Consider the following 22,467-nt stretch of genomic DNA (forward strand, 5'->3'; position numbering starts at 1 on the left):
CCTGCCCTAAGGAGCTCAGCTGAAAATGGATTCTGAGAATAACTGTTTGAGATAGTTTTAATCCAGAGGCTCACCACCCCTTTGGGCCTCCTGTGATAGTTGGCCATGGTGGTGTTGGCACATACATTTTCCTACAACACAGCTCTGGTTATATCACTCTTGCTCCAACACCTGGGCAGAAAGGCATGTGTGGACACGGTCCCCACCCTCTTCTTTCTCTCCACACACAGGCAAGTCAGACTGAGCTTGAAGGCTGAACACCACTGTGTCACCTGTCAGTGTGGATGAGGAGGGGTGGTCACTTCTCAATTTGGATGAGTCCTCTCTGCGGACACTGTCCCTGCTGTGTGGGCTTCCACCCCATACATCTCCTCCTGCTGAGATCCTACCCCCACCTCACACCACTCCTCCAGAACCTTCTCCAGAAGCCCCTCCGAGCTGCACTCTCCACTCCACACAGCATACACAGCAGACCTCCTGGCACGGGAGGACCTATAATATTATGGAGACCTATAATATTATGAGCCACGTGGAGGCAGAGAACAGCCTTGTTCCTTTCCCCGCTATGGAACCTAGAACATGCTCTGCACACAGGAGACACTGAACCCAAGTGACGCTTTGCTTAGTTGAATTTGATTGAGAGGGGCTAGGATGTTACCCTCATCAACAGCTTAGCTAAGATTTTCTTTTCCTAAAGTAGAACTCTTTCTTTACATGAGACACTTCTAGAAGGTGGCTCAGATGGTAAGGAATCTCCCCGTAATATGGGAGTCCAGGGTTTGATTCCTGGGTGGGGAAGATCCCCTGGAGACGGAAATGGCAACCCACTCCAGTATTCTTGCCTGGAGAATCCCATGGACAAGGAGCTTGACAGTACAGTCCACGGGGTTGCAGAGAGTCAGACATGACTGAGCAACTAATGCTAACACAGCTGTGAATCACTTCACCTTTCCCACTATACTTTTCTTTGGGGGGCATCTTTCTTCCAGAGTATTCTAAAACCAATTATGTACATGGATGCGTCTGAAAGGTATCACGTAAACACAACAGTGCAAAGCTTGAGACCCTATGTACACTGCAGAGTTTCAAGTTAGATTAAGCAAAGTCTGACTTTATAAACCTGTTCTGAAATCCAATTTTCTTTGATTTCCTTTCTCCCAAAATAGCTGTTTCCATGGCTACCTAATCACTTATTATTAGCACTTAGAGGAAGTGCATTTTGGGGGATAATGCAGTAGAGATTGTTTTTAATTTTCACAGTGGGCACCGGGGACCTCTTATGAAACAGAATCTCTGCTAATTTGCTCAGCTTGCTTGATACTCCAAAGACACTCATTTTTACCGAGAGGCCAACCCTTAAAGCTCATAATATGCTTATTCCCAGGCTGCTCCAGCCAGGTCCTCTGTCAGATGGTACAGTGCCCACCCATTTCGAATCACTCTCAATTTCCCCTCCCCAGCTTCCAGCAACCACGAATCTACTTTCTATGTCTATGAGTTTGCCTGTTTTGGACATTTCATACAAATGGAGTCATAGGGCATGTAGCCCTTGTGCCAGGGTTCTTTCATTGAGCCTCATGTCTTCCACGGAGAAGGCAATGGCACCCCACTCCAGTACTTTTGCCTGGAAAATCCCATGGATGGAGGAGCCTGGTAGGCTGCAGTCCATGGGGCTGCTAAGAGTCAGACTGGACTGAGCGACTTCACTTTGACTTTTCACTTTCATGCATTGGAGAAGGAAATGGCAACCCACTCCAGTGCTCTTGCCTGGAGAATCCCAGGGATGGGGCAGCCTGGTGGGCTGCCGTCTGTGGGGTCGCACAGAGTCGGACACGACTGAAGCAACTTAGCAGCAGCAGCAGCATGTCTTCCCAGTTCACTCATGCTATAACATGCATCAGAACTTCTTTTGATTTTATGGCTAAATAAGATCCCTGTGTGTGGCTGGACCAAGTCCGTTTATCCCTTCATCCTTTCATGCACATGTGGGTTGTTTGTGCTTTTGGATACTGTGGATGCTGCTGCTGTGAACATTTGTGCGCAGTTTTTGTGTGGACGTATGTTTTTAAATCTCTTAGGTGTACCCGGGAGAGAAACTGCTGGGTTCCTCCGTGTTTTAAGTTTCTGAGGAACTGTGGTGAGACCATTCTTGGATTCTTCACTGAAAGTTCAGCCCCCTGGAAAGCATCTCCTCCCTTCAAATATTCCCATGGTTTCTGCCATGGAAGAAATGACTTAGAATGAATCCCTTCTTAGTTAGCATCTGGGTTCAAAATACAAGACTGCTGAGCAGATAACATAGTGACTTGGAGTCACACCAAGATGTCAGCAGATCTTTTTTTGAGAATTCAGAATAGAAGGGAAAAGAAGACATGTCAGAACCCTGGACTCTGCCAGCGCGAAGCTCAGCTCCCCACCAACCCCACGCTGAGCCCTGGGCTCCTGATTTCAAACAGCCCTGACTTCATGCAAAGACACCCTCCCAGTAATTGAGCCTCCAAGGAGGAATAAGACACATTTTTCAAGCAGCTGGAAACCTGGGGGCTGGGCAGGCGGGCTTGAGTGTCCCGGTCCCAGGGCATTCCCAGCTGGATGCTGGAATGTTCTTTCTTCCATAAACCATGGTGATAGGAAGCGGAAGCAGCTACTTTGCTTCAACATCTCATTTGGCAACATAAACACATTGGGCACCACGCATGCATCTAACGAGTGTTATGAAATGTTACTTGTTCTTGAAACCCCTTGTCCCCAGCTGCAAAATCCGAGTGCAGAGGAAAAACAAGACCGTGATTAAGAGACAATGGTTGCTGATCCCACTTGAGTCCCATGCATATTAAAATGGATTAAAGAAGCCAAGCTGGGGATGTTAGGATTAACCCAGACAGTGATGTTCAGGGCAGGCGGGGTGGTGGCGGGCAGAATCCAGAGCAGGAGTCACGGTATTGATGTCTGACAAGCCTGTAGTCTTCACCTTGGATCTCAGTCTCGCTCTCCCTAATTTGAAAGGACAGAACTGAAGGAAATAGCAGATGGTGGCTGGGGTCCTCCTGGGTGGGAGTGCTGATCTCAGGCCCCTCAGGGGACCCCCTAAACCTCCGATCCCACATGGAGACATGGTAGCAGGAGCTCAGCAAGGGCCCCCAGGTGCCAGGCACGCTCTGGGGTGTTTGGGTCTCTGCTTAGTCAATCCTACAACAACTGCACAAGAACACAGTCCGTGACTTTATTCCCATGAAGCACCCTGCCCAAGCGAACATCTGGATCCTGACTGCCTGCCAGCAAAGCTCAGGCTGCTTCTTTTTGCCATATGTGCCTTGCATATTCTATTTTAAAGTAAATCATTAATTCTAACACTATAGTGATGGGCTTTTTTCATAAGAAAGAGAAATTCCTAATGGGACACTGAAGGGCGCTGAAGGCCCAGGAGACTTCACTCAAGAAATGCTGGAAATGGCGATCAGACATACCCCCATGAACCTCAGATGCAAACTTATATAGGTTTTAATGTTATCTTGAGCTGTGCTGGGAATTCCAGCTGCTGGCATTTTCTTAGTATGACATTTCCATCTCTACAACATTGTGATTTAACATATAATTCCACTGTGGTTTTTAAGCGGTGGTGACATGGCCTTAGAAAAGAGCATGAGAGGGCCTCAGAAGGGAGATGAGGGCTCCTCTGGGAGGGGTGGCCCCCAGGACCCTCTGAGGTTGCGTTTAGCTCCACCAGATCTGTACCCCACACCACACCCACACCCACATCTAAACACCCCAGCTCTCTGGACTTCGCAATACGGCTGTGGAATAAGTGATCACAGGAAAGCAGTCACAAATGTGAACCAGAGCCTGTGGTCTGTTTACAAGGTGATGTGGATTCAAGGCAAGTCTTGAAGGAACTGTTAAGCATGGCAGGAAAAGAGAAGTTTTAAGTACTGCTCTATTTAATTAGCAAAGAGTCAGAGGCAACTGAGCATGCACAACTAATTAACTACAGATCCTTACCAGTAAATAGACTTTCGAGTACATAAGGGAGGATCATTAATGCTGTTGGTGGTCATTCAGGGCCCCTGGGGCAGGTCTGTGGGCACCTCTGGTTAACCTGGCCCTCCTGGACAGCCCCAGAGGCTCCCTGAATTGGGGCAGCTCACCACCTGCCAGCGGCTGAGCAGATGTGGCCGGCTCCCCGGCACAAGGGGGATGAGGTGAAGTAAGGTTCCACCAGCACCATCTGTTTCTCTGTCTTGGCCTTGAGGACTGCCTTCCTCCTGGTAGGATCCCCTCTCTTCCCACTCCTCCATCCTCTGAAGACTGAACATCATTGCTTAGTACTTCTCCTCTGTCTATACTCGCTCATCTTGTCCAGGCTCTACAGTCATCAGTGGGCAGGCACCGTCCACACCTGGGTCGCTTCCTCTCGTCTAACACCAGCTCCTACATCCAGCCGCTTGCTCCATCTCTGTCTCTGCTCTGGTATCTCAGCTTGGCTTCTCCAAACTGGAACCAGATGGTGTCCTGTCCTCCACTAACGACATCTCCCTGGTCTCCGTCTGAATAATAGCATCATGACGCACCTGTGGTCACCCTGACCCCCTCTTTTCTCCACCTCTCTCATCCGATCTGCTGCCTGGCTCTGTCCCCATGGACCAAGGCTCACCTCTAAGCCCACCACCTGCCCTGAAGCACCCAAGGATCTCTATTGCCTCCGTTCTACCCTCTGAGCAGCAGCCAGAATGACCTGACAGTCTGGGTCATCACATATCCAGGAGATGCCACTTGCTGCATGGGGTGGGAGAGCTGGACTCTGAGGGGCAGTGCGGTGGGGGTGCCCACCCTGGGCTGGGCCTCGTGGGCAGACTCACTATTGGGCGCAGTCGATGAGCTGGTACTCGTTGGACCGCTCGAAGCAGGCCTTCACACCTTCATCATCCCAGAGCTTCTTCACATGATCGAAGAATTCCTGAAATTTGAAAAAGTTATGAGTAAGAAAACATGTGCCACCCACCTTCTAAAAGTTAAAAGGAAAAAGAAAATGCCAAAACCATCTGCAGGGTAGGTCGGCTCTGCACAGGGTGGAAGGCCTTATTCCTCAATCTACGTCAAACACTCTCATAGTCCCAGAGAGTTCCCAAAGCCGAAGTGGTAAGTCCAAAATTAATGACATTCATCAACTATCCATTCCACTAAGATTTTACCGTTCTTAAGACTCAGCGACTTGACTAGCAGAATGGCCACTTCAGCCATGAAAAAACACACTTGTTATAATGGCAAGGTCTGTTTTGGCTGCTTCCCTCGTGGCTCAAATGGTAAAGAATCTGCCTGTAATGCAGGAGATCTGGATTCAATTCCTGGGTTGGGAGGTTCCCCTAGAGAAGGAAATGGCAACCCACTCCAGTATTCTTGCCTGGAGAATTCCATGGACAGAGTAGCCTGGCGAGCTACAGTCCATGGGGTTGCAAAGAGTTGGACACGACTGAGTAACCAACACTTTCATTTTTAATTTTCTAGGTGAGAATGAAGCCACGATCATGAACAGACATGACTGACCAGGTGAGTTATGTTCTGCCCAGAAGCATTAGGTACATGAGAAAGAAACTTTTAAAATTATAATCTTTGGGGATAGTGATTTATTGTCTTCTGGTCTTTTAAGAAACTCTGAGGTAAGCATGAACTGGGAATTTTCATTCAAGCCCATCCATTATGGCACCAGCAGCCTCTGAATCGGGAAGCTGGCCGCCTGGGTAAAGATGACTCTGTGAACCTGTATTTCCAAAATTACCCATTTTAAATGAGCAGCGCTATGGCAGCAAATGACTATACATTAGCAGCTAAATATAAAAGAAGTTATGTAAATTTTCAAGAAACTCTTTGTTAGAATATTTATATCCCTTCCCACACCAGGAAGCACTGACTTCCACCTTCGATCTGCAGGGGAGGGTCTGGGGCAAACCCTCCAGGAAGCAGCTGAGGCCATGCTCCCTAAGAAACAGCACAGGTTCTTTGCAGGGAAAAAAAAAAAAAACTGAGTTGGCACATTTTTTAGAGATTCACAGTTCCATACAAGGGTGGATCCCAGTTCTGAGGGGCCTGACACTTCTAGAAGTTTTAGGCCCTCTAGGAAAAAGGAAACATAGAATTACAGGTACAAATTAGGTCCAGAACCAGGGAAGGGAAGTGGGGGCCCTAAGTGCAAGCATCACCAGATTCTAGTATGTCTCATCCTGACTCCTAATGTCAGGAACAATGTTTAAGCTTACGCCATGAGTCTTTGTGTCTATCGTGTCTGCCTGCCTGTTGGCATCAACAACAAATCCATACTGTCCATGGGGGACAGGAGTGGACAGCGTCCATGTGAAGGAAAGGAGCTGGACCCTCAGCTTTTATCCTGCCCTCTGAACTGACGCTTCCTTCTGGAACCCTCCAGGGCTGCTCCCATCTCTCCAGAGAAGGGGTCTGTCTGTGGGCTTCCTTAAAAACTTCTTTCTAAGAGCCAAACAAGGAGACACACACACACACACACACACACACACACACGTTTAAAGAGAAACGCTCTCTTGTGTTATCATCTGCCAGTCCTGGCAGGCAGTGATGCCACTGTCTCGGTGAATGCTGGAATTTGAGTGCCCCCTTTCCCCCACTGCAACCTCTCGTGCAGTGGTCCTGGAACAAAGTTCCTTCCTGTCTTTAACAAGGGTCAGGATTAAAAACAGGATTAATTAAAAAAACAAAGTATGGCAGAAGGGAACTAGGAGCAGGAAAGCGAGTGATGTGAAGCAGACTGAAGTAGGTGCCCAGAGCATAAGGCAAGGTCTACACACAAGCTCGGACCTGTGCCCAGACAGGGTTTCTGAGCTCTGTGCCATCAACTTAGTGATGTAAGTGAAGTTTTTCTTTAATAGTCTGAGCAGAAGCCTTGGAGGCAGAGTCACAGAGGGGTGCTTGGTCCAAGGAACAAAATGCATGGTTCTTGGGGTGATGCTGACGACAGCAGAGAGGTAGGAACCTGGTTGCCGTGACCTTACGGCAGATGCTGTGACCTTATAGCAGATGCTGTGACCTTACAGCAGACACTGTGGCCGACACCAAGAAGACAGGGGCAACTTCTATCTGTTTCATCCTCCTCCTTGGGGAACAAGACCTTAGACCAGGTGCCCAGGAGTCTCCACATTTACTCTTTAAGGAGTTCTCAGACCTTTGTGGAAAATTCCAGGGTGGCTGTGGCTCTGACTTATTTACCTTTCCATCAGGGAAAACGTCACACAGAAGCAGAGAGACTGCCGCAGAGCACTCACTACCCACGGGCAGATTCCACACTCATTGTGTGGCCGGTCTCTTTATCTGTATCTCAGGCCTTCTCTCTCACCTTGATTATTTTATAGCTGCTCTCTTACACCATTGTTTTATTTCAACATTATTTCTAAAAGATAAAGGTTTAGAAATCATAGCCATAATGTGCGTGCGTGCTAAGTTGATTCAGTTGTGTCCGACTCTTTGCGACCCTAGGACCATAGCCCACCAGGCTCCTCTGTCCATGGGATTCTCCAGGCAAGAATACTGGAGTGGGTTGCCATGCCCTCCTTCAGGGATATAGCCACAATACCACAACCTCAAATAAAAATATACAAACCAGTAAAGAAATGATTCTGTGACATCATGAACCACTGCAGCTTCTTGAGCTGCAAGCAAACATTTGTCCAGAGCCTGGCTAGAATCCTCCTACATTTGCTAAGACAACTGGGAAGTAAATATGAGGAGTAACTTTAGTATGCCTCCCTTAGCAACTAAAATGAACAATACTAAATAAAAATAATTTCAGTGTTGTGTGTGTGTGTCTAAAAAGAAAGGGTGATTAACAGTGAAGTGTTCCTTGTTTTTGACATCTGGGAGTTGAGAGAAACTGAGAGCATAAAGAGAACATTACTAAGTCATACTTCCTATTTTTTCTGTATTACAGAATATGAGAATCACCTTCTGATCTTCACATATTTAGCAACTGAAATACATGGAGATTTATGTTACTCTTATTCAAAGAAGTTTTAGTTGTGTTATAGAAAATAAAAATGATGATATCAAATTAAACCTAAAGTAAGGCTTTAAATTGTTACAGCATAATCTTGATGTTGAAATCAAAATTTAAACTAAAAATATTAAATACCCAACTTCTCCATTTCCTAGCACAGCACCTGCCTTCTGGTTCTGCTGTTTACACTTCTCTGTAGATATAAAGTATACTCAAAGCTAGCTTGGAATTCTCAGGTGAGTAACTTTTTTTTTTTTTGCTTTTAAATTCTTCATTATTGCTTTAAAATAGAAATAGATGTATGCCAACAAGAAATGTAAAAAAAAATCCTTGCGTGATTTTTCTAATACAATAAAACAACTTTCTGGTTACACTAACTCTTAAAATATATTTTTCATTTTGGAAATAAAAATCAAGTCAAAAATACTTCTTGTCTGATGAGCTGAATGTGGTCCAGGGGTCTGGAGGGCACCCGGATCTCAAGTGGGGCTGCTCCCACACTCCGTGCCCTGTCCTGAGGCTGGTGGAAACCTTCGATGGGTGGAGTGAAAAATGTTATTCCTAGGATGACTTATGGAAAAGATCCCTCTTTAATTTTAGTGTCAGGAATAGTTTTTTGCATCTCTCGGGCAATTGCTGTTTCAATATTATTATTAATTTTTAATCCTCTGGGATCCTGTGACTCTTTTTCACTTATATCACTGAGTTGATGGCATAGAAGCTCAGAAACCCTGTCTGGGCATGGGTCCGAGCTTGTGTGTAGACCCTGCCTTATGCTCTGGGCACCTACTTCAGTCTGCTTCACATTACTTGCTTTCCTGCTCCTAGTTCCCTTCTGCCATACTTCATTTTTAAAATTAATTTGTGTTATAACCTTGTGAGTGGCACCAAATCCTTTATGGAACTCGTTGAAGCAAAAGTGAAAGTTGCTCAGTTGTGTCCGACTCTTTGTGACCCCGTGGACTATACAGTCCATGGAATTCTCCTGGACTTTGGGAATTCTTCCCAACCCAGGGGTCGAACCCAGGTCTCCTGCATTATAGGCAGATTCTTCAACAGCTGAGCCACAAGGGAAGCCCACATTGAAGCAAAATAAATGATTAAAGGAACCGTCCATGGTAACGGAGTGGACAGTGATCATCACACCATCAAGTGGGCCTTAGAAACAGGCAGTTTGTTTCAGGTGAGTAGCCGTTTAAATGGAATTTTCTGAAGCTCAGGTCTGAGTCTGATTCATCTAAAATGCACCTACTCAGTTTTACCCCTCAGAAAGCATGGTGATCTAATAGGCTTCTGTCATTTCTCTTTTCAGATATCTGGTGGATGTCAAGTTGAAAGTGCGTGTGGGATCTGTCAGGCCTGGTTATTTATAATCTCTGTCCATCCTCAGGTCTAAGTGAATACAGGATACCTCAAATTCTATTTAGAAACAGCGTTCAGAAACCATGCTAAAGGGGACTTCCCTGATGGTTCAGTGGTTAAGAATCTGCCTTCCAATGCAGGAGATGCAGGTTCAAGCCCTCGTCGAGGAGTTAAGATCTCACATGCTGTGGGGCAACTAAGCCCATGCTCCACAACTAGAGAAAGCCCACGCGTTGTAATGAAGACCCAGAAAAAAACAAAGTATTAACAATAATCAGGGGTCCCCAAGCTTGTGTGTTTCCCAGCATGAAACACAGCCTCTGTGGGCAAAAAAACCACAGCAAGAAACCAAACGTAAGGTGGGGTCACCTGGCCCCTCCTGGGGCCTCGTGTGTCCCAGGCAAGGTTCTCAGGGGCTCCTGGCCGAGGACTCATTTTGAGTCTCAAATGTCCCACCTTGCAGGTGATGCAGCTCCTGTTCTACAGACGACAAAATGGGAAGGATCATGGATCCTTCACACTTGTCTGAGCCCCGTGATGAGGAGGTGTCTGCCTGCATCTGGAAGCAGCACAGTGGGCTGGGCCAGCTTCCTGTTTCCCCGCCTGTAGCAGCTCCTCGTGGCTGGAGACCACTGAGAGCAAACCCACGTTTACAATAAATACCACACTTGCCTTCCCCTGACCCCCCACCTTGGACAGCCTGCTTTATTCTTAGAATCATTTCTAGCAGCCTTTGGAGGTTTACTTTATATGCCCTAAAATTCACCCATGTAGTTATCCAGTCACACACCCACCAACACAGCCAGGTCTCAAAGCCTCTCTACCACCTCCACGCCACCTCCCCCATCCCCACCCCAGTCTCAGACAACTGACAATCTACTTCAGTCTCTATATAGTTTTGCCTTTTCTAGAAACTTAATGTAAGTGAACTCATGAAGACATCATGGTCAACAAGAGTTCGAAATGCAGTAGTTGGACGCAATCTCAAAAACGGCAGAATGATTTCTCTTCGTTTCCAAGGCAAACCATTCAGTATCACAGTAATCCAAGTATATGCCCCAACCAGTAACACTGAAGAAGCTGAAGCTGAACGGTTCTATGAAGACCTACAAGACCTTTTAGAACTAACACCCAAAAAAGATGTCCTTTTCATTATAGGGGACTGGAATGCAAAAGTAGGAAGTCAAGAAACACCTGGAGTAACAGGCAAATTTGGCCTTGGAATACGGAATGAAGCAGGGCAAAGATTAATAGAGTTTTGCCAAGAAAATGCACTGGTCATAGCAAAAACCCTCTTCCAACAACACAAGAGAAGACTCTACACTTGGACATCACCAGATGGTCAACACTGAAATCAGATTGATTATATTCTTTGCAGCCAAAGATGGAGAAGCTCTATACAGTCAACAAAAACAAGACCAGGAGCTGACTGTGGCTCAGATCATGAACTCCTTATTGCCAAATTCAGACTTAAATTGAAGAAAGTAGGGAAAACCACTAGACCATTCAGATATGACCTAAATCAAATCCCTTATGATTATACAGTGGAAGTGAGAAATAGATTTAAGGGACTAGATCTGATAGACAGAGTGCCTGATGAACTATGGAATTAAGTTCGTGACATTGTACAGGACAGGGATCAAGACCATCCCCATGGAAAAGAAATGCAAGCAAAATGGCTGTCTGGGGAGGCCTTACAAATAGCTGTGAAAAGAAGAGAAGTGAAAAGCAAAGGAGAAAAGGAAAGATGTAAGCATCTGAATGCAGAGTTCCAAAGAATAGCAAGAAGAGATAAGAAAGCCTTCCTCAGCGATCAATGCAAAGAAATAGAGGAAAACAACAGAATGGGAAAGACTAGAGATCTCTTCAAGAAAATTAAAGATAACAAGGGAACATTTCATGCAAAGATGGGCTCGATAAACGGTATGGACCTAACAGAAGCAGAAGATACTAAGAAGAGGTGGCAAGAATAAACAGAAGAACTGTACAAAAAGGATCTTCATGACCTAGATAATCACGATGGTGTGATCACTCACCTAGAGCCAGACATCCTGGAATGTGAAGTCAACTGGGCCTTAGGAAGCATCACTACGAACAAAGCTAGTGGAAGTGATGGAATTCCAGTTGAGCTATTTCAAATCCTGAAAGATGATGCTGTGAAAGTACTGCACTCAATATGCCAGCAAATTTGGAAAACTCAGCAGTGGCCACAGGACTGGTAAAGGTCAGTTTTCATTCCAATCCCAAAGAAAGGCAATGCCAAAGAATGCTCAAACTACTGCACAATTGCACTCATCTCACACGCTAGCAAAGTAATGCTCAAAATTCTCCAAGCCAGGCTTCAGCAATACATGAACCGTGAACTTCCAGATGTTCAAGAAGGTTTTAGAAAAGGCAGAGGAACCAGAGATCAAATTGCCAACATCTGCTGGATCATCAAAAAAGCAAGAGAGTTCCAGAAAAAACATCTATTTCTGCTTTATTGACTATGCCAAAGCCTTTGACTGTGTGATCACAATAAACTGTGGAAAATTCTGAAAGAGATGGGAATACCAGACCACCTGACCTGCCTCTTGAGAAATCTGTATGCAGGTCAGGAAGCAACAGTTAGAACTGGACATGGAACAACAGACTGGTTCCAAATAGAAAAAGGAGTACGTCAAGGCTGTATATTGTCACCCTGCTTATTTAACTTCTATGCAGAGTACATCATGAGAAACGCTGGGCTGGAAGAAGCACAAGCTGGAATCAAGATTGCCAGGAGAAATATCAATAACCTCAGATATGCAGATGACACCACCCTTATGGCAGAAAGTGAAGAGGAACTAAAAAGTCTCTTGATGAAGGTGAAAGAGGAGAGTGAAAAAGTTGGCTTAAAACTCAACATTCAGAAAATGAAGATCATGGCATCTGGTCCCATCACTTCATGGGAAATAGATGGGGAGACAGTGGAAACAGTGGCAGACTTTATTTTTTTGGGCTCCAAAATCACTGGAGATGGTGACTGCAGCCATGAAATTAAAAGACACTTACTCCTTGGAAGAAAGTTATGACCAACCTAGATAGCATATTGAAAGGCAGAGAGATTACTTTGCCAACAAAGGTCCGTCTAGTCAAGGCTATGGTTCTTCCAGTGGTCATGTATGGATGTGAGAGTTGGACTATGAAGAAAGCTGAGCGCCAAAGAATTGATGCTTTTGAAATGTGGTGTTGGAGAAGACTCTTGAGAGTCCCTTGGACTGCAAGGAGATCCAACCAATCCATTCTGAAGCAGATCAGCCCTAGGATTTCTTTGGAAGGAATGATGCTAAAGCTGAAACTCCAGTACTTTGGCCACCTCATGCAAAGAGTTGACTCCTTGGAAAAGACTCTGATGCTGGGAGGGATTGGGGGCAGGAGGAGAAGGGGATGACAGGGAATGAGATGGCTGGATGGCATCGATGGCTGGATGGCATCACTGACTCGATGGATGTGAGTCTGAGTGAAGTCTGGGAGTTGGTGATGGACAGGGAGGCCTGGCGTGCTGCGATTCATGGAGTCACAAAGAGTTGGACACTACTGAGCGACTGAACTGAACTGAACTGAACTGAATGGGTGCATGCTGGCATCTGGCTGTGGCTTTAGTTTGCATCTCCCCAATGACCAGTGATGGTGGACATCTTTTCACGTGATGGTTGCCCACTTGCATGTCTTATTTTTGAAGTATCTGTTCAAATATTTTTCCCATTAAAAATTGAGATGTATGTCTTCTTAGTACTGTTTTATTTTCTTTATAAGAGTAAAATATTCTTGGCCTTCTGAGTTTCCACATACATCTGAGAATGGGCCTGTCAGTTTCTAGAGAAAAGCTGCTGGTACCTTGGCTGGAGTTGCACCGTGTTTCTAGGCTACTTTGGGGAGAATGCTATCTTAATAGTAATGAACTTTCTATCCATGAACATGGTATATCTGTTTATTTATGTCTTATTTTCTCTCAGTAATGTTTCCTAGTTTTCAGTGTACCACATTTTCTACATTGTTTGTTAGACTTCTTGCCTAAGTAGATTTTTGGTGTTATTTTGAAGGTGTATTCTTTTTAAAACATCATTTTTGGAATTATTCATGGTTAGTACAAAGAAATACAGAAAGAAATACAGTTAATTTCTATATTTGATCCTGTATCCTACAACCTTGTTAATTTCATGTGTGACTTCCAGAGGCTTTCACTTCCTTCCTGTGTAGCTGAACACAGAATTACCCATGTAGCTTTAGCCTCTTTTTCCCTGAAGCATGACTCACAAGGTCTGGGGCAGCATCAGAACTCGCTGTGGTTCCAAAGTGCAGAGTGACTGAGCCAAAGGGGCCTTTGCTAACCACAGTGGCCAGGCTGCACTTGGTTTAAAGGTTTATTTATTTATTTATTTATTTTTCTATTCTTAATTTTTTTAATTTATTTATTTTAATTGGAGGCTAATTACTTTACAATATTGTATTGGTTTTGCCATACATCAACATGAATCTGCCACGGGTGTACATGTGTTCCCAATCCTGAACCCCCCTCCCACCTCCCTCCCCATACCATCCCTCTGGGTCATCCCAGTGCACCAGCCCCAAGCATCCTGTATCCTGCATCGAACCTGGTCTGGTGGTTTGTTTCTTATATGATATTATACATGTTTCAATGCCATTCTCCCAAATCATCCCACCCTCTCCCTCTCCCACAGAGTTCAAAAGACTGTTCTATACATCTGTGTCTTTTTTGTTGTCTCGCATGAAGGTTTTTTTTTTTTTTTTTTAAAGATATAGTAAGGGACTTCCCTGGTGGTCCAGTGGTTAAGAATCCTCCTACCAAAGCAGGAGACATAGGTTCAACCCCTGGTTCGGGAACTCAGATCTCACATACTGCAGAGCAACTAAGCCTGCAAACCACAACTAAGACCTGATGCAGCCAAACAAAAAAAATGCCCAGTAAGATTTGTCTAAGGACTCTCTACCTTTTGTTTCAAAATTATAGTCTCACAAAACTGATAAGTATAAAGTTTTAGCAATAAGATCCATGACCCACAGTACAGTTAAATAAATCTACCTCATTGTGATGGGAACATATAATTTTCCTTAAAGTATTCTTTCCCATAAAATTAATTTCTTAGCTTTTGATTTTTCTCGTTCACAATACTCCCACTCTTATACCTGAGATTCTCTCTCTAAAATCCTAATTCTCATGCACTTGAAGCATGCCAAAGAGACTCATGGGAGAAACTTATTTGTGTGGGAACAGAGATAAAATAATTATGTATTTTCATTAGGGGTAAGACACTAAAGAATCACGACTTTGGTCTTTACTTCCAGACAGGCTCTGTCAAGTTGTCTCCCCAAAGTTCTCCGTGGTGTCAACTTGATTATGCAACACCTGGAGGTATTATTCTTGGTCTCTTAGTCACTCTGAGTCCTGTCTGCTTTACGTGCTGAGAGGCAAAGAGGAAGAAGAAGGCCCACTTTTGGGAAGAGATTAAAGCAAATGTCTGTAAAAGGGTGTTTGCTGCATTCCCACAGAATTAGATACATATGTATTTAGGGAAACTTTAGTGTAGGACATAATAGAGGAGCCTAACAAGGAATCCTAAGACAACATTTGATCGTGGATTCTAGTATCGGAGGGCCTGGGTTCTGGCCTGGTGGGGTGGGAGGGCTCCTTTGCTCTGGCCACTGTATCCTGTTCCCCGGGGACAGGGCAGTCTTTCTGGGCAGCTGCTGGAACACGTGGCCGACAGGTGGAGGAAGTGGGTGAGGATGTGCCTGTGAGGGGTGGGGCAGGAGGGGGTGGTGAGAGAGTGGTGGGAAGATAAAACCAGAAGGTGGGGGTGGCACAGGGAGGACAGACTTGGCGCGAAGTTGAGGACTGGCCTGTGAAGTGCTGCTGGGGGAAGGCTTGGGAGTCCTTGGCTCCGGGCACCAGGACAGGACCTGAACTCAAGGGTGCAGATCTGGCAGCATTGTGACTAGACTGCCAGGTGCCAAAAGGCCCCGACAGGAGAACATGGCAGGGAACAGGAGGCCGTGCAGGCTTGAGGACACCCGCTGATACAAGGCATCACCAGCTGCTGCGGAGGGGGCACGGGTTCTGAACATGGGGCGGGGCGTGTCCAGGTCACTGGCATGAGGCTGGCTATGGTGGCAAGAATGGGCCCTCAGGACAGGAGCCCCGAGGGCAGTGCTATTGGGCTGAGCGGCACCCCAGCTCCCAGACCCTGCAAGGCCCCAGACTCCTGACTTACAGCAGGGGAGGGGTGGGGCTGGCTGAACAGAACTGCAGCCATTTTCTAGAAACAAGGGCTGAGCCTTCTTAGGAGAACATGTGCAGCCCCGTGAAAAGGCGCCTGGGAGCCAAGCCCCCAAGTCTCCACACTGGCGAGGGTCCCCAGGGTCGTGGATATCAATACAATCTATAATGCATGTATACAAAGGACCATAGCAGACGAAGATGAACAGTGAATGCATGCTCAGTCACTCTGTGTCCAACTCTTCATGACGCCATGGACTGTAGCCCGCCAGGCTCTTCCGTCCTGCAGACTGCCAGGGGGTGGGGAGGAGGATGGGGAGCAGGCTGGGGGCGGGGGCCCAGGATCCCCAGTTACTAAGTGGGCTGTTTGTAATTAACTAAGCGACACATGTACCAGGCACCCACAACAGGCTGAGGGTGTCCTCAGTAGGACCATGCAGCCTCTGTGAGAGGAAACAATAGCTATGAGGAAACACGACACCCTTGGTGCATTTCTGGAGGGATTAGGGGACTCATGTTTCCACAAAATAACAGATCTCAAAGGCACTGCTGATCTCTGCAATTCTGCACCAGCTGAGAATCTGGCATCTGACACAAAAGGGAAAGAAAACTGTCCAGAGAACCAGAGACCTTGACATTCTGCACTCGTGAATTTGCGAGAGATCATCTTTAAGATTTCTTCCAGTTCTGGGACTCTCTGATTCTGAGTTTTGTATTTTCCCTCTTTCTATTTTTAATGGAGCCATTTTATTGACCTTTAATGCACATACCATACAGTTGACCCATTTACAGTGTACAAATCTGGTTTTCTAGTTAATTGTGGAGTTGTGCACCCATCACCATAATCACCTTTAGAAGGCGTCCATCACTGGTAAAGAATCCGTCTGCCAATGCAGAAGACTTAAGAGATGCAGGTTTGAACCCCGGGTTGGGAAGATCCCCTGGATAAATAAATGGCAACCCACTCCAGTATTCTTGCATGGAGAATTCCATGGAGAGAAGAGCCTAGCAGGCTAAAGTCCATGGGATTGCAAAGAGTCGGAACACAACTGAGCACACACACACATCACCTCAAAGAAACCCTGTACCCAGGAGCAGTCACTCACTCCTCTTTCTCACCTCCCTCTGCCCCTGAACAATGAGTCCACCTCCTGTCTCCACCGACCTGCCTGTTCTGGACATTTCACACAAATGGACTTCATACACTATGTGGCTTTTTGTTAGGCTTGTTTCATTTAACAAGTTTTCAAGTCTGTAACATGGGTCAGTGCTTCATTCTGCTTTTAACCAAATAAGATCCCACCGTGTGGACAGACCACATGTGTTCATCCACTCATCCTTTGATGGACATTCGGTTGCTGCACTGTTCAGCTGTTGTGAACAGCGCTGCTATGAACGTTCCTGTACAAATATTTGTGGAAATGTGTGTTTTTAACTCTCTTGGGTGTATACCTAGGAGAAGGCCTCCTTTCCCAAGAGAAATGTGTAGAACCATTTTACAAGAGCTATTGAGTTGGAACTTTTGATTCATCATGCTTAATTAATCTCAGTACTTAATAGCTATATTAAACATTTATTCATTGGAAGCATTGATGCTGAAGCTCCAATACTTTGGCCACCTGATGTGAAGAGCTGACTCGCTGGAGAAGACCCTGATGCTGGGAAAGACTGAAGGCAGGAGGAAAAGGGGGTGGCAGAGGATAAGATGGTTGGATGGCATCCTAACTCAAAGAACATGAATGTGAGCAAACTCCAGGAGATAGTGAAGGACAAGGAAGCCTGATGTGCTGCAATCCACAGGGTCACAGAGAGTCGGACATGCCTTAGCAACTGAAAGACAACCACCTTAACGGAGTTGAGCAGTGAGGCCTGTGTGACAAAGTTTTCACTCTCATCTAGCTCTTGAATGTGATTCTGATTTAAACTTGAACACAGATGGTTGTTGTTCAGTCGCTTAGTCATGCTTGACTCCTTGTGACCCCATAGACTTCAGCTTCCCTGCCTTCACCATCTCCTGGAGTTTGTTCAAACTCATGTCCATTGAGTTAGTGATAGTATCCAAACATGTTGTCCTCTGTTGTCCCCTTCTCTTCCTGCCCTCAATCTTTTTTGGCATCAGGGTCTTTTCCAATGAGCTGGCTCTTTGCATCAGGTGGACAAAGTATGGGAGCTTCAGCTTCAGCATCAGTCCTTCCAATAAATATTCAGGACTGATTTCCTTTAGGATTGACTGGTTTGATCTCCTTGCAGTCCAAGGGGTTCTCAAGAGTCTTCTCCAATACTACAGTTCGAAAGCATCAATTCTTCAGCACTCAGCCTTGTTTATGGTCCAACTCTCACATCCGTACACGACTACTGGAAAAACCATAGCTTTCACTCCATGGACCTTTGTTGGTAAAGTGATGTCTCTGCTTTTTAATATGCAGAGAAGGAAATGGCAACCCACTCCAGTGTTCTTGCCTGGAGAATCCCAGGGACGGGGGAACCTGGTGGGCTGCCGTCTCTGGGGTTGCACAGAGTTGGACATGACTGAAGCGACTTAGAAGCAGCAGCAGCAGGTTTGTCATAGCTTTTCTTCCAAAGAGCAACCATCTTTTAATTTTGTGGCTGCAGTCACTGTCCGCAGTGATTTGGGGCCCAAGAAAATAAAACCTGTCACTGTTTCCATTGTTTCCCCGTTTTTTCTTCTTTTATTGGCCACACCTTGTAGCACATGGGATTTTAGTTCCCCCACCAGGGATTGTACCTGCATGCCCTGCAGTGGAAGCATGGAGTCTTAACCACTGGACCACCAGGGGAGTCCCATAAACATTTTAAATTTTGATCAAGTCCAATGTGTTTATTTTTTCTTTTGTTGATTGAGTTTCTGGTGTCACATCTAAGAAATCACTATCAAATCCAAAGTCATGAAGATGTATGCCTATATTTTCTTCTAAGCATTTGATGGTTTTAACTCTTAGATTTAGGCCATTGGTCCATTTTGCGTTAACTTCTGTGTGTGGTGTGAGGTTATGCATATTGTAGGTTTAGTTCAACCTAGGTTATTTCTCAAATTCACATGAATTTTTGTTGGAAAATGACATATTTCAATACTATAACAAGTCCTTACTAAGTTATATTAAAATTTTTTGTCCTGTTCTCTCTCCCACGGAGAAGGAAATGGCAACCCACTCCAGTATTCTTGTGTGGAAAATCCCATGGATGGAGGATCTTGGCAGGCTACAGTCCATGGGATCGCAAAGAGGTGAACACGACTGAGCAACTTTCACATTCATTCTCCCACAAGTGAACTCTCAACAATCTTGCATGGAATGTTCACTGTGATAATGGTCTGTCAAAGATATTGTAAAACAAGGATAACCTTCTCCCTCAAAATTTGTCATCATAGCCAAAGTATTTCCTGAGGGCCAACAATCAACCAAGCATTTACCAAATATTTACTGAGTTCCATTTCTGTGCCAGGTTCTGTGTTGGGGGCTGGGAGACTGCGGTGAGTGTGGAGGTGGCCCTGTCCTCAAGGAGCTTGAAACTATGTGGATAATATCCCCAGGACCCAGTGAGGAGCTGAGGACAGGGACCACCAGAATGAGCCACGACTCCTGGTCCCAAGAAATTAACACAAAATGACTGAGACACTGAATAACTAGTTAACAATGAAGGGCAGTAAGTATTGGGCATAATACAACGACCAGAGCTAGAGCCACAGGGAAGTGAAAGCTGCAGGAGTTCAGGAAAGGGAGAGATGATCCATTTCAGAGCAGATTGGAGAGGTCTCCAAAGGAGGTGGAATTAAACTCAAAGAACTTGTAGGACCTGAGCGATGAAGGTGGTAACAGTCAGGAGCCTAGAACAGGGTGGCTTCACTGACTGGGTGGGAGACGCAAAACCAGGGAGCCACCAAGTCTCGGTGACACCTGCAAGCTAACCTGGGTGCTCTCTAACAATGACGTCTTATCCAAGTGGGTCATGTGCTCTATACATGCGTCCGTGTATTGCCATCACCCCCCAACAAGAAAATCTAGTCTCTGATTTCCTTGCATGGGAAAGGGGGATACTACATGAGGGAGGGGATATTATCCAGGGGATGGGTATTACGTGGGGGAGGTAATACTACTTGGGGGAGGGGATACAATACAGGGGTAGCATCTTATTTAGATTGTGTGGTGTTGGTTATAGGCTTCTGATTTCTTTTTTTCTGAAAGCTGTTAAAATGTTTTACCAAGAAAAACACCCAGGAGAGAAATCAGCTCATTTGTTTCAAACAAACAAGCGTGATCTCCTGATAATCAGCCTTCTGCTGGGAAGGCACTTCGGGTCCCTCATGGCTCCTCTGGGACCCCCTCCCGCCTGGGTGTCTACGGCTCTGCTATGGCTACAGAAAAACACCTTGCTGGCCCTGTTCGCTCTCCTGGAAACCCTTGTTAGGGTCCCAGGCATGGCTACTGGGTCCAGCCAGCCTCTGACCCTGAGCTGCCCTTCCCAGCACTAAAGGGACACAGCACCCTTTCCCTCAGGGCACCTTGCTCTGTGCATCCTGAGTGGTCCTTTCCTTCCTTTGACGAAGCACTGAAACAGTTTTGATAGAAAAACCAACAGGCTGCAAACCACAGAGTTGGACACGATAATAAATGCCCAGGGGTCTCATAGATCAAAGCCAAACAGGCTCACCCATCCTCACATGCCCCCCGCACCACATGGAGTTAAGGATTCACCCCCACAGGCCCCGCCCCCCCGGCCTGCGTAGAGCGAAGATTCACTCAGAGTCAGGAATCCTGAAGGATCTGCACCAGGATGCAGAGAATCCAGCTGGTAAACATCCCCCTCACTCAGTGATGTCACAGCGGGAATCAGAGCCATGACAACTGTCCTGGAGGTCTCTCCTGTCCCAGGCATAGAGGTGAGGGCCCAGGGTGAGCCCCCTGCCCCCACACTCCACTCAGTGATTCTAGTCACACCATTAAAAACCATTCCCCACTTTAATTTTTTGACCTTGAATACATGTGGCATCTCACTATATTTTAGAAAAGAACACCTTTCCTGGGCCCTTTTCCATCTCTAGTAAACTGAAACCTTGAACTTGTTTTCCTAGAATTTTCTTCTCATGTTCTCATCAGTGACCTGAGTCCTTCTATCTTTCTTCCTTATTTTCTATTCAAGTTGAAAGTGAAAAATAAAAGTGTTAGTCACTCAGTTTTGTCTTGACTCTTTGCAACCCCATAGACTGTAGCCCGCCAGGCTCCTGTGTCCATGGGATTTCCCAAGAAAGAATACTGGAATGGGTAGCCATTCCTGCATCAGGGGATCTTCCTGACTCAGGAATCAAACCTGGGTCTCCCGCACTGCAGGCAGATTCTTTACCATTGAGCCACCAGGGAAGCCCTGATGTGCAATCCACTTGTGTCCCCATAGGTCTGGCAGGGGTGGGAGCAGAAGGACAGGCCGAGGAGGCTCAGGCCACCCTGCCCAGGGCTGGACCACCCACTCAAGGGGGCGCAGGTGTCCTAATGGGAGAGGCGTCAAGCCCTCATTATGACCAATTCTTCATATTTATCACACATTCTGTCTTCAAGCAAAAATGCTGTTGCTGACTTTGAATGAATCAAGACCTATCCTGAATTGTAAATGTAAAAATACCTACAGGAAAGTGCAGTTATCACTGTGATGGTGAAGTATAGCTACATTTATGCCCAGCAGCCCCCATACCCTGAGATTAGGAGGCATTGCAAGTCCACTGCCACAGCTGGGCCCACCCAGGGCTGAGAACCACACAGGAGCCCATCTCTACCTGAGGGCGCAGGGGAAACCTCAAGGAGCTTTTCAAATACACAGATTCCTCGGACCTTCCCCGGAGAGTTCATACTCAAAGTCTCTGAGGGCAGGCAGAGGGATCTTGCTTTAAAAGCTCCCTAGATGATCCTGAGATGCTGATCTGGGAATAATGCCTAGACCTCGGGGCCGCCAAGTTCTCAGGCTGCTTCAGAGCTCGAAGGCTTGATTATGGGGTTGGCTCAGGGTTTGATCAGAGTTATTTACTGGGGCAGTAGGAGATAAAGAGGAAAGTCTGTGGAAGACAGTGGGACTAGGGGCCCTATCCACCCTCTCTGCCTTTCCTGTTGAAGAGCTGGCCCTGCGCATGGGCCCACGAGCCCATTGAGCTTGCCAAGTACACACAAGAAAGTCACCACATAAAAACTGACTGAGGCACGTGATCACCAACACAGGAAACCACCCATTCAGGTTGAGCGTTTGTTAGTTAATGAGGCTGCCCAATGATGCCAAAGTCTTCTATATATATAAGCACATTCATACTTGGGCTTCCCTGGTGGTTCAGACGATGGTAAAGGATCTGCCTGCAATGCAGGAGACTCAACTTCAATCCCTGGATCGGGAGGTTCCCCTGGAGAAGGGAATAGCTACCCACTTCAGTATTCTTGCCTGGAGAATTCCATGGACAGAGGAGCCTGGCGGGCTACAGTCTATTGGGTTGCAAAGAGTTGGACATGACTGAAGCGGCTTAGCATGCACACAGAGACAATTTTAGTCTAGGATTTGGTGAAATCCTAGGATCTTTTGATCTGCAGCTTTTCATGCGTGCTGGTCTCATCTTTCTACTTTTTAGACCATGAGCCTGAGAACAGGGATTATTTTAGAAATCTCAACTCCACTCCCTGAGCCCTTAATCGGATGCTCCAAGCACAGCTGGGGCTCCATGAACACAGCCTGAATAGTTTCATTAGCTTGCAAAAGGGTGCAAGAGATGCAAAAAGGCGAGCTGAACTAACGAATTATAAAATGATGCTCATTAAATACAAAAGATTTAAATGGAGATGTG

General features: G+C 46.1%; 1 protein-coding gene across 2 annotated transcripts in view; it reads right to left on the reverse strand.

Moving 5' to 3' along the window:
* GNAL (G protein subunit alpha L) overlaps window positions 1-22,467 on the reverse strand; it is a 70,506-nt gene that overhangs the window by 13,964 nt on the left and 34,075 nt on the right. For both annotated transcript variants that reach the window (XM_006043021.4, XM_006043022.4), the window contains one exon: window positions 4,857-4,954. In XM_006043021.4, coding sequence (XP_006043083.1) covers window positions 4,857-4,954 — 98 coding nt within the window. The remainder of the gene's footprint in view (window positions 1-4,856; window positions 4,955-22,467) is intronic.

Source organism: Bubalus bubalis, chromosome 22 (assembly GCF_019923935.1).
Source record: "Bubalus bubalis isolate 160015118507 breed Murrah chromosome 22, NDDB_SH_1, whole genome shotgun sequence".
Lineage (NCBI taxonomy): Eukaryota > Metazoa > Chordata > Mammalia > Artiodactyla > Bovidae > Bubalus > Bubalus bubalis.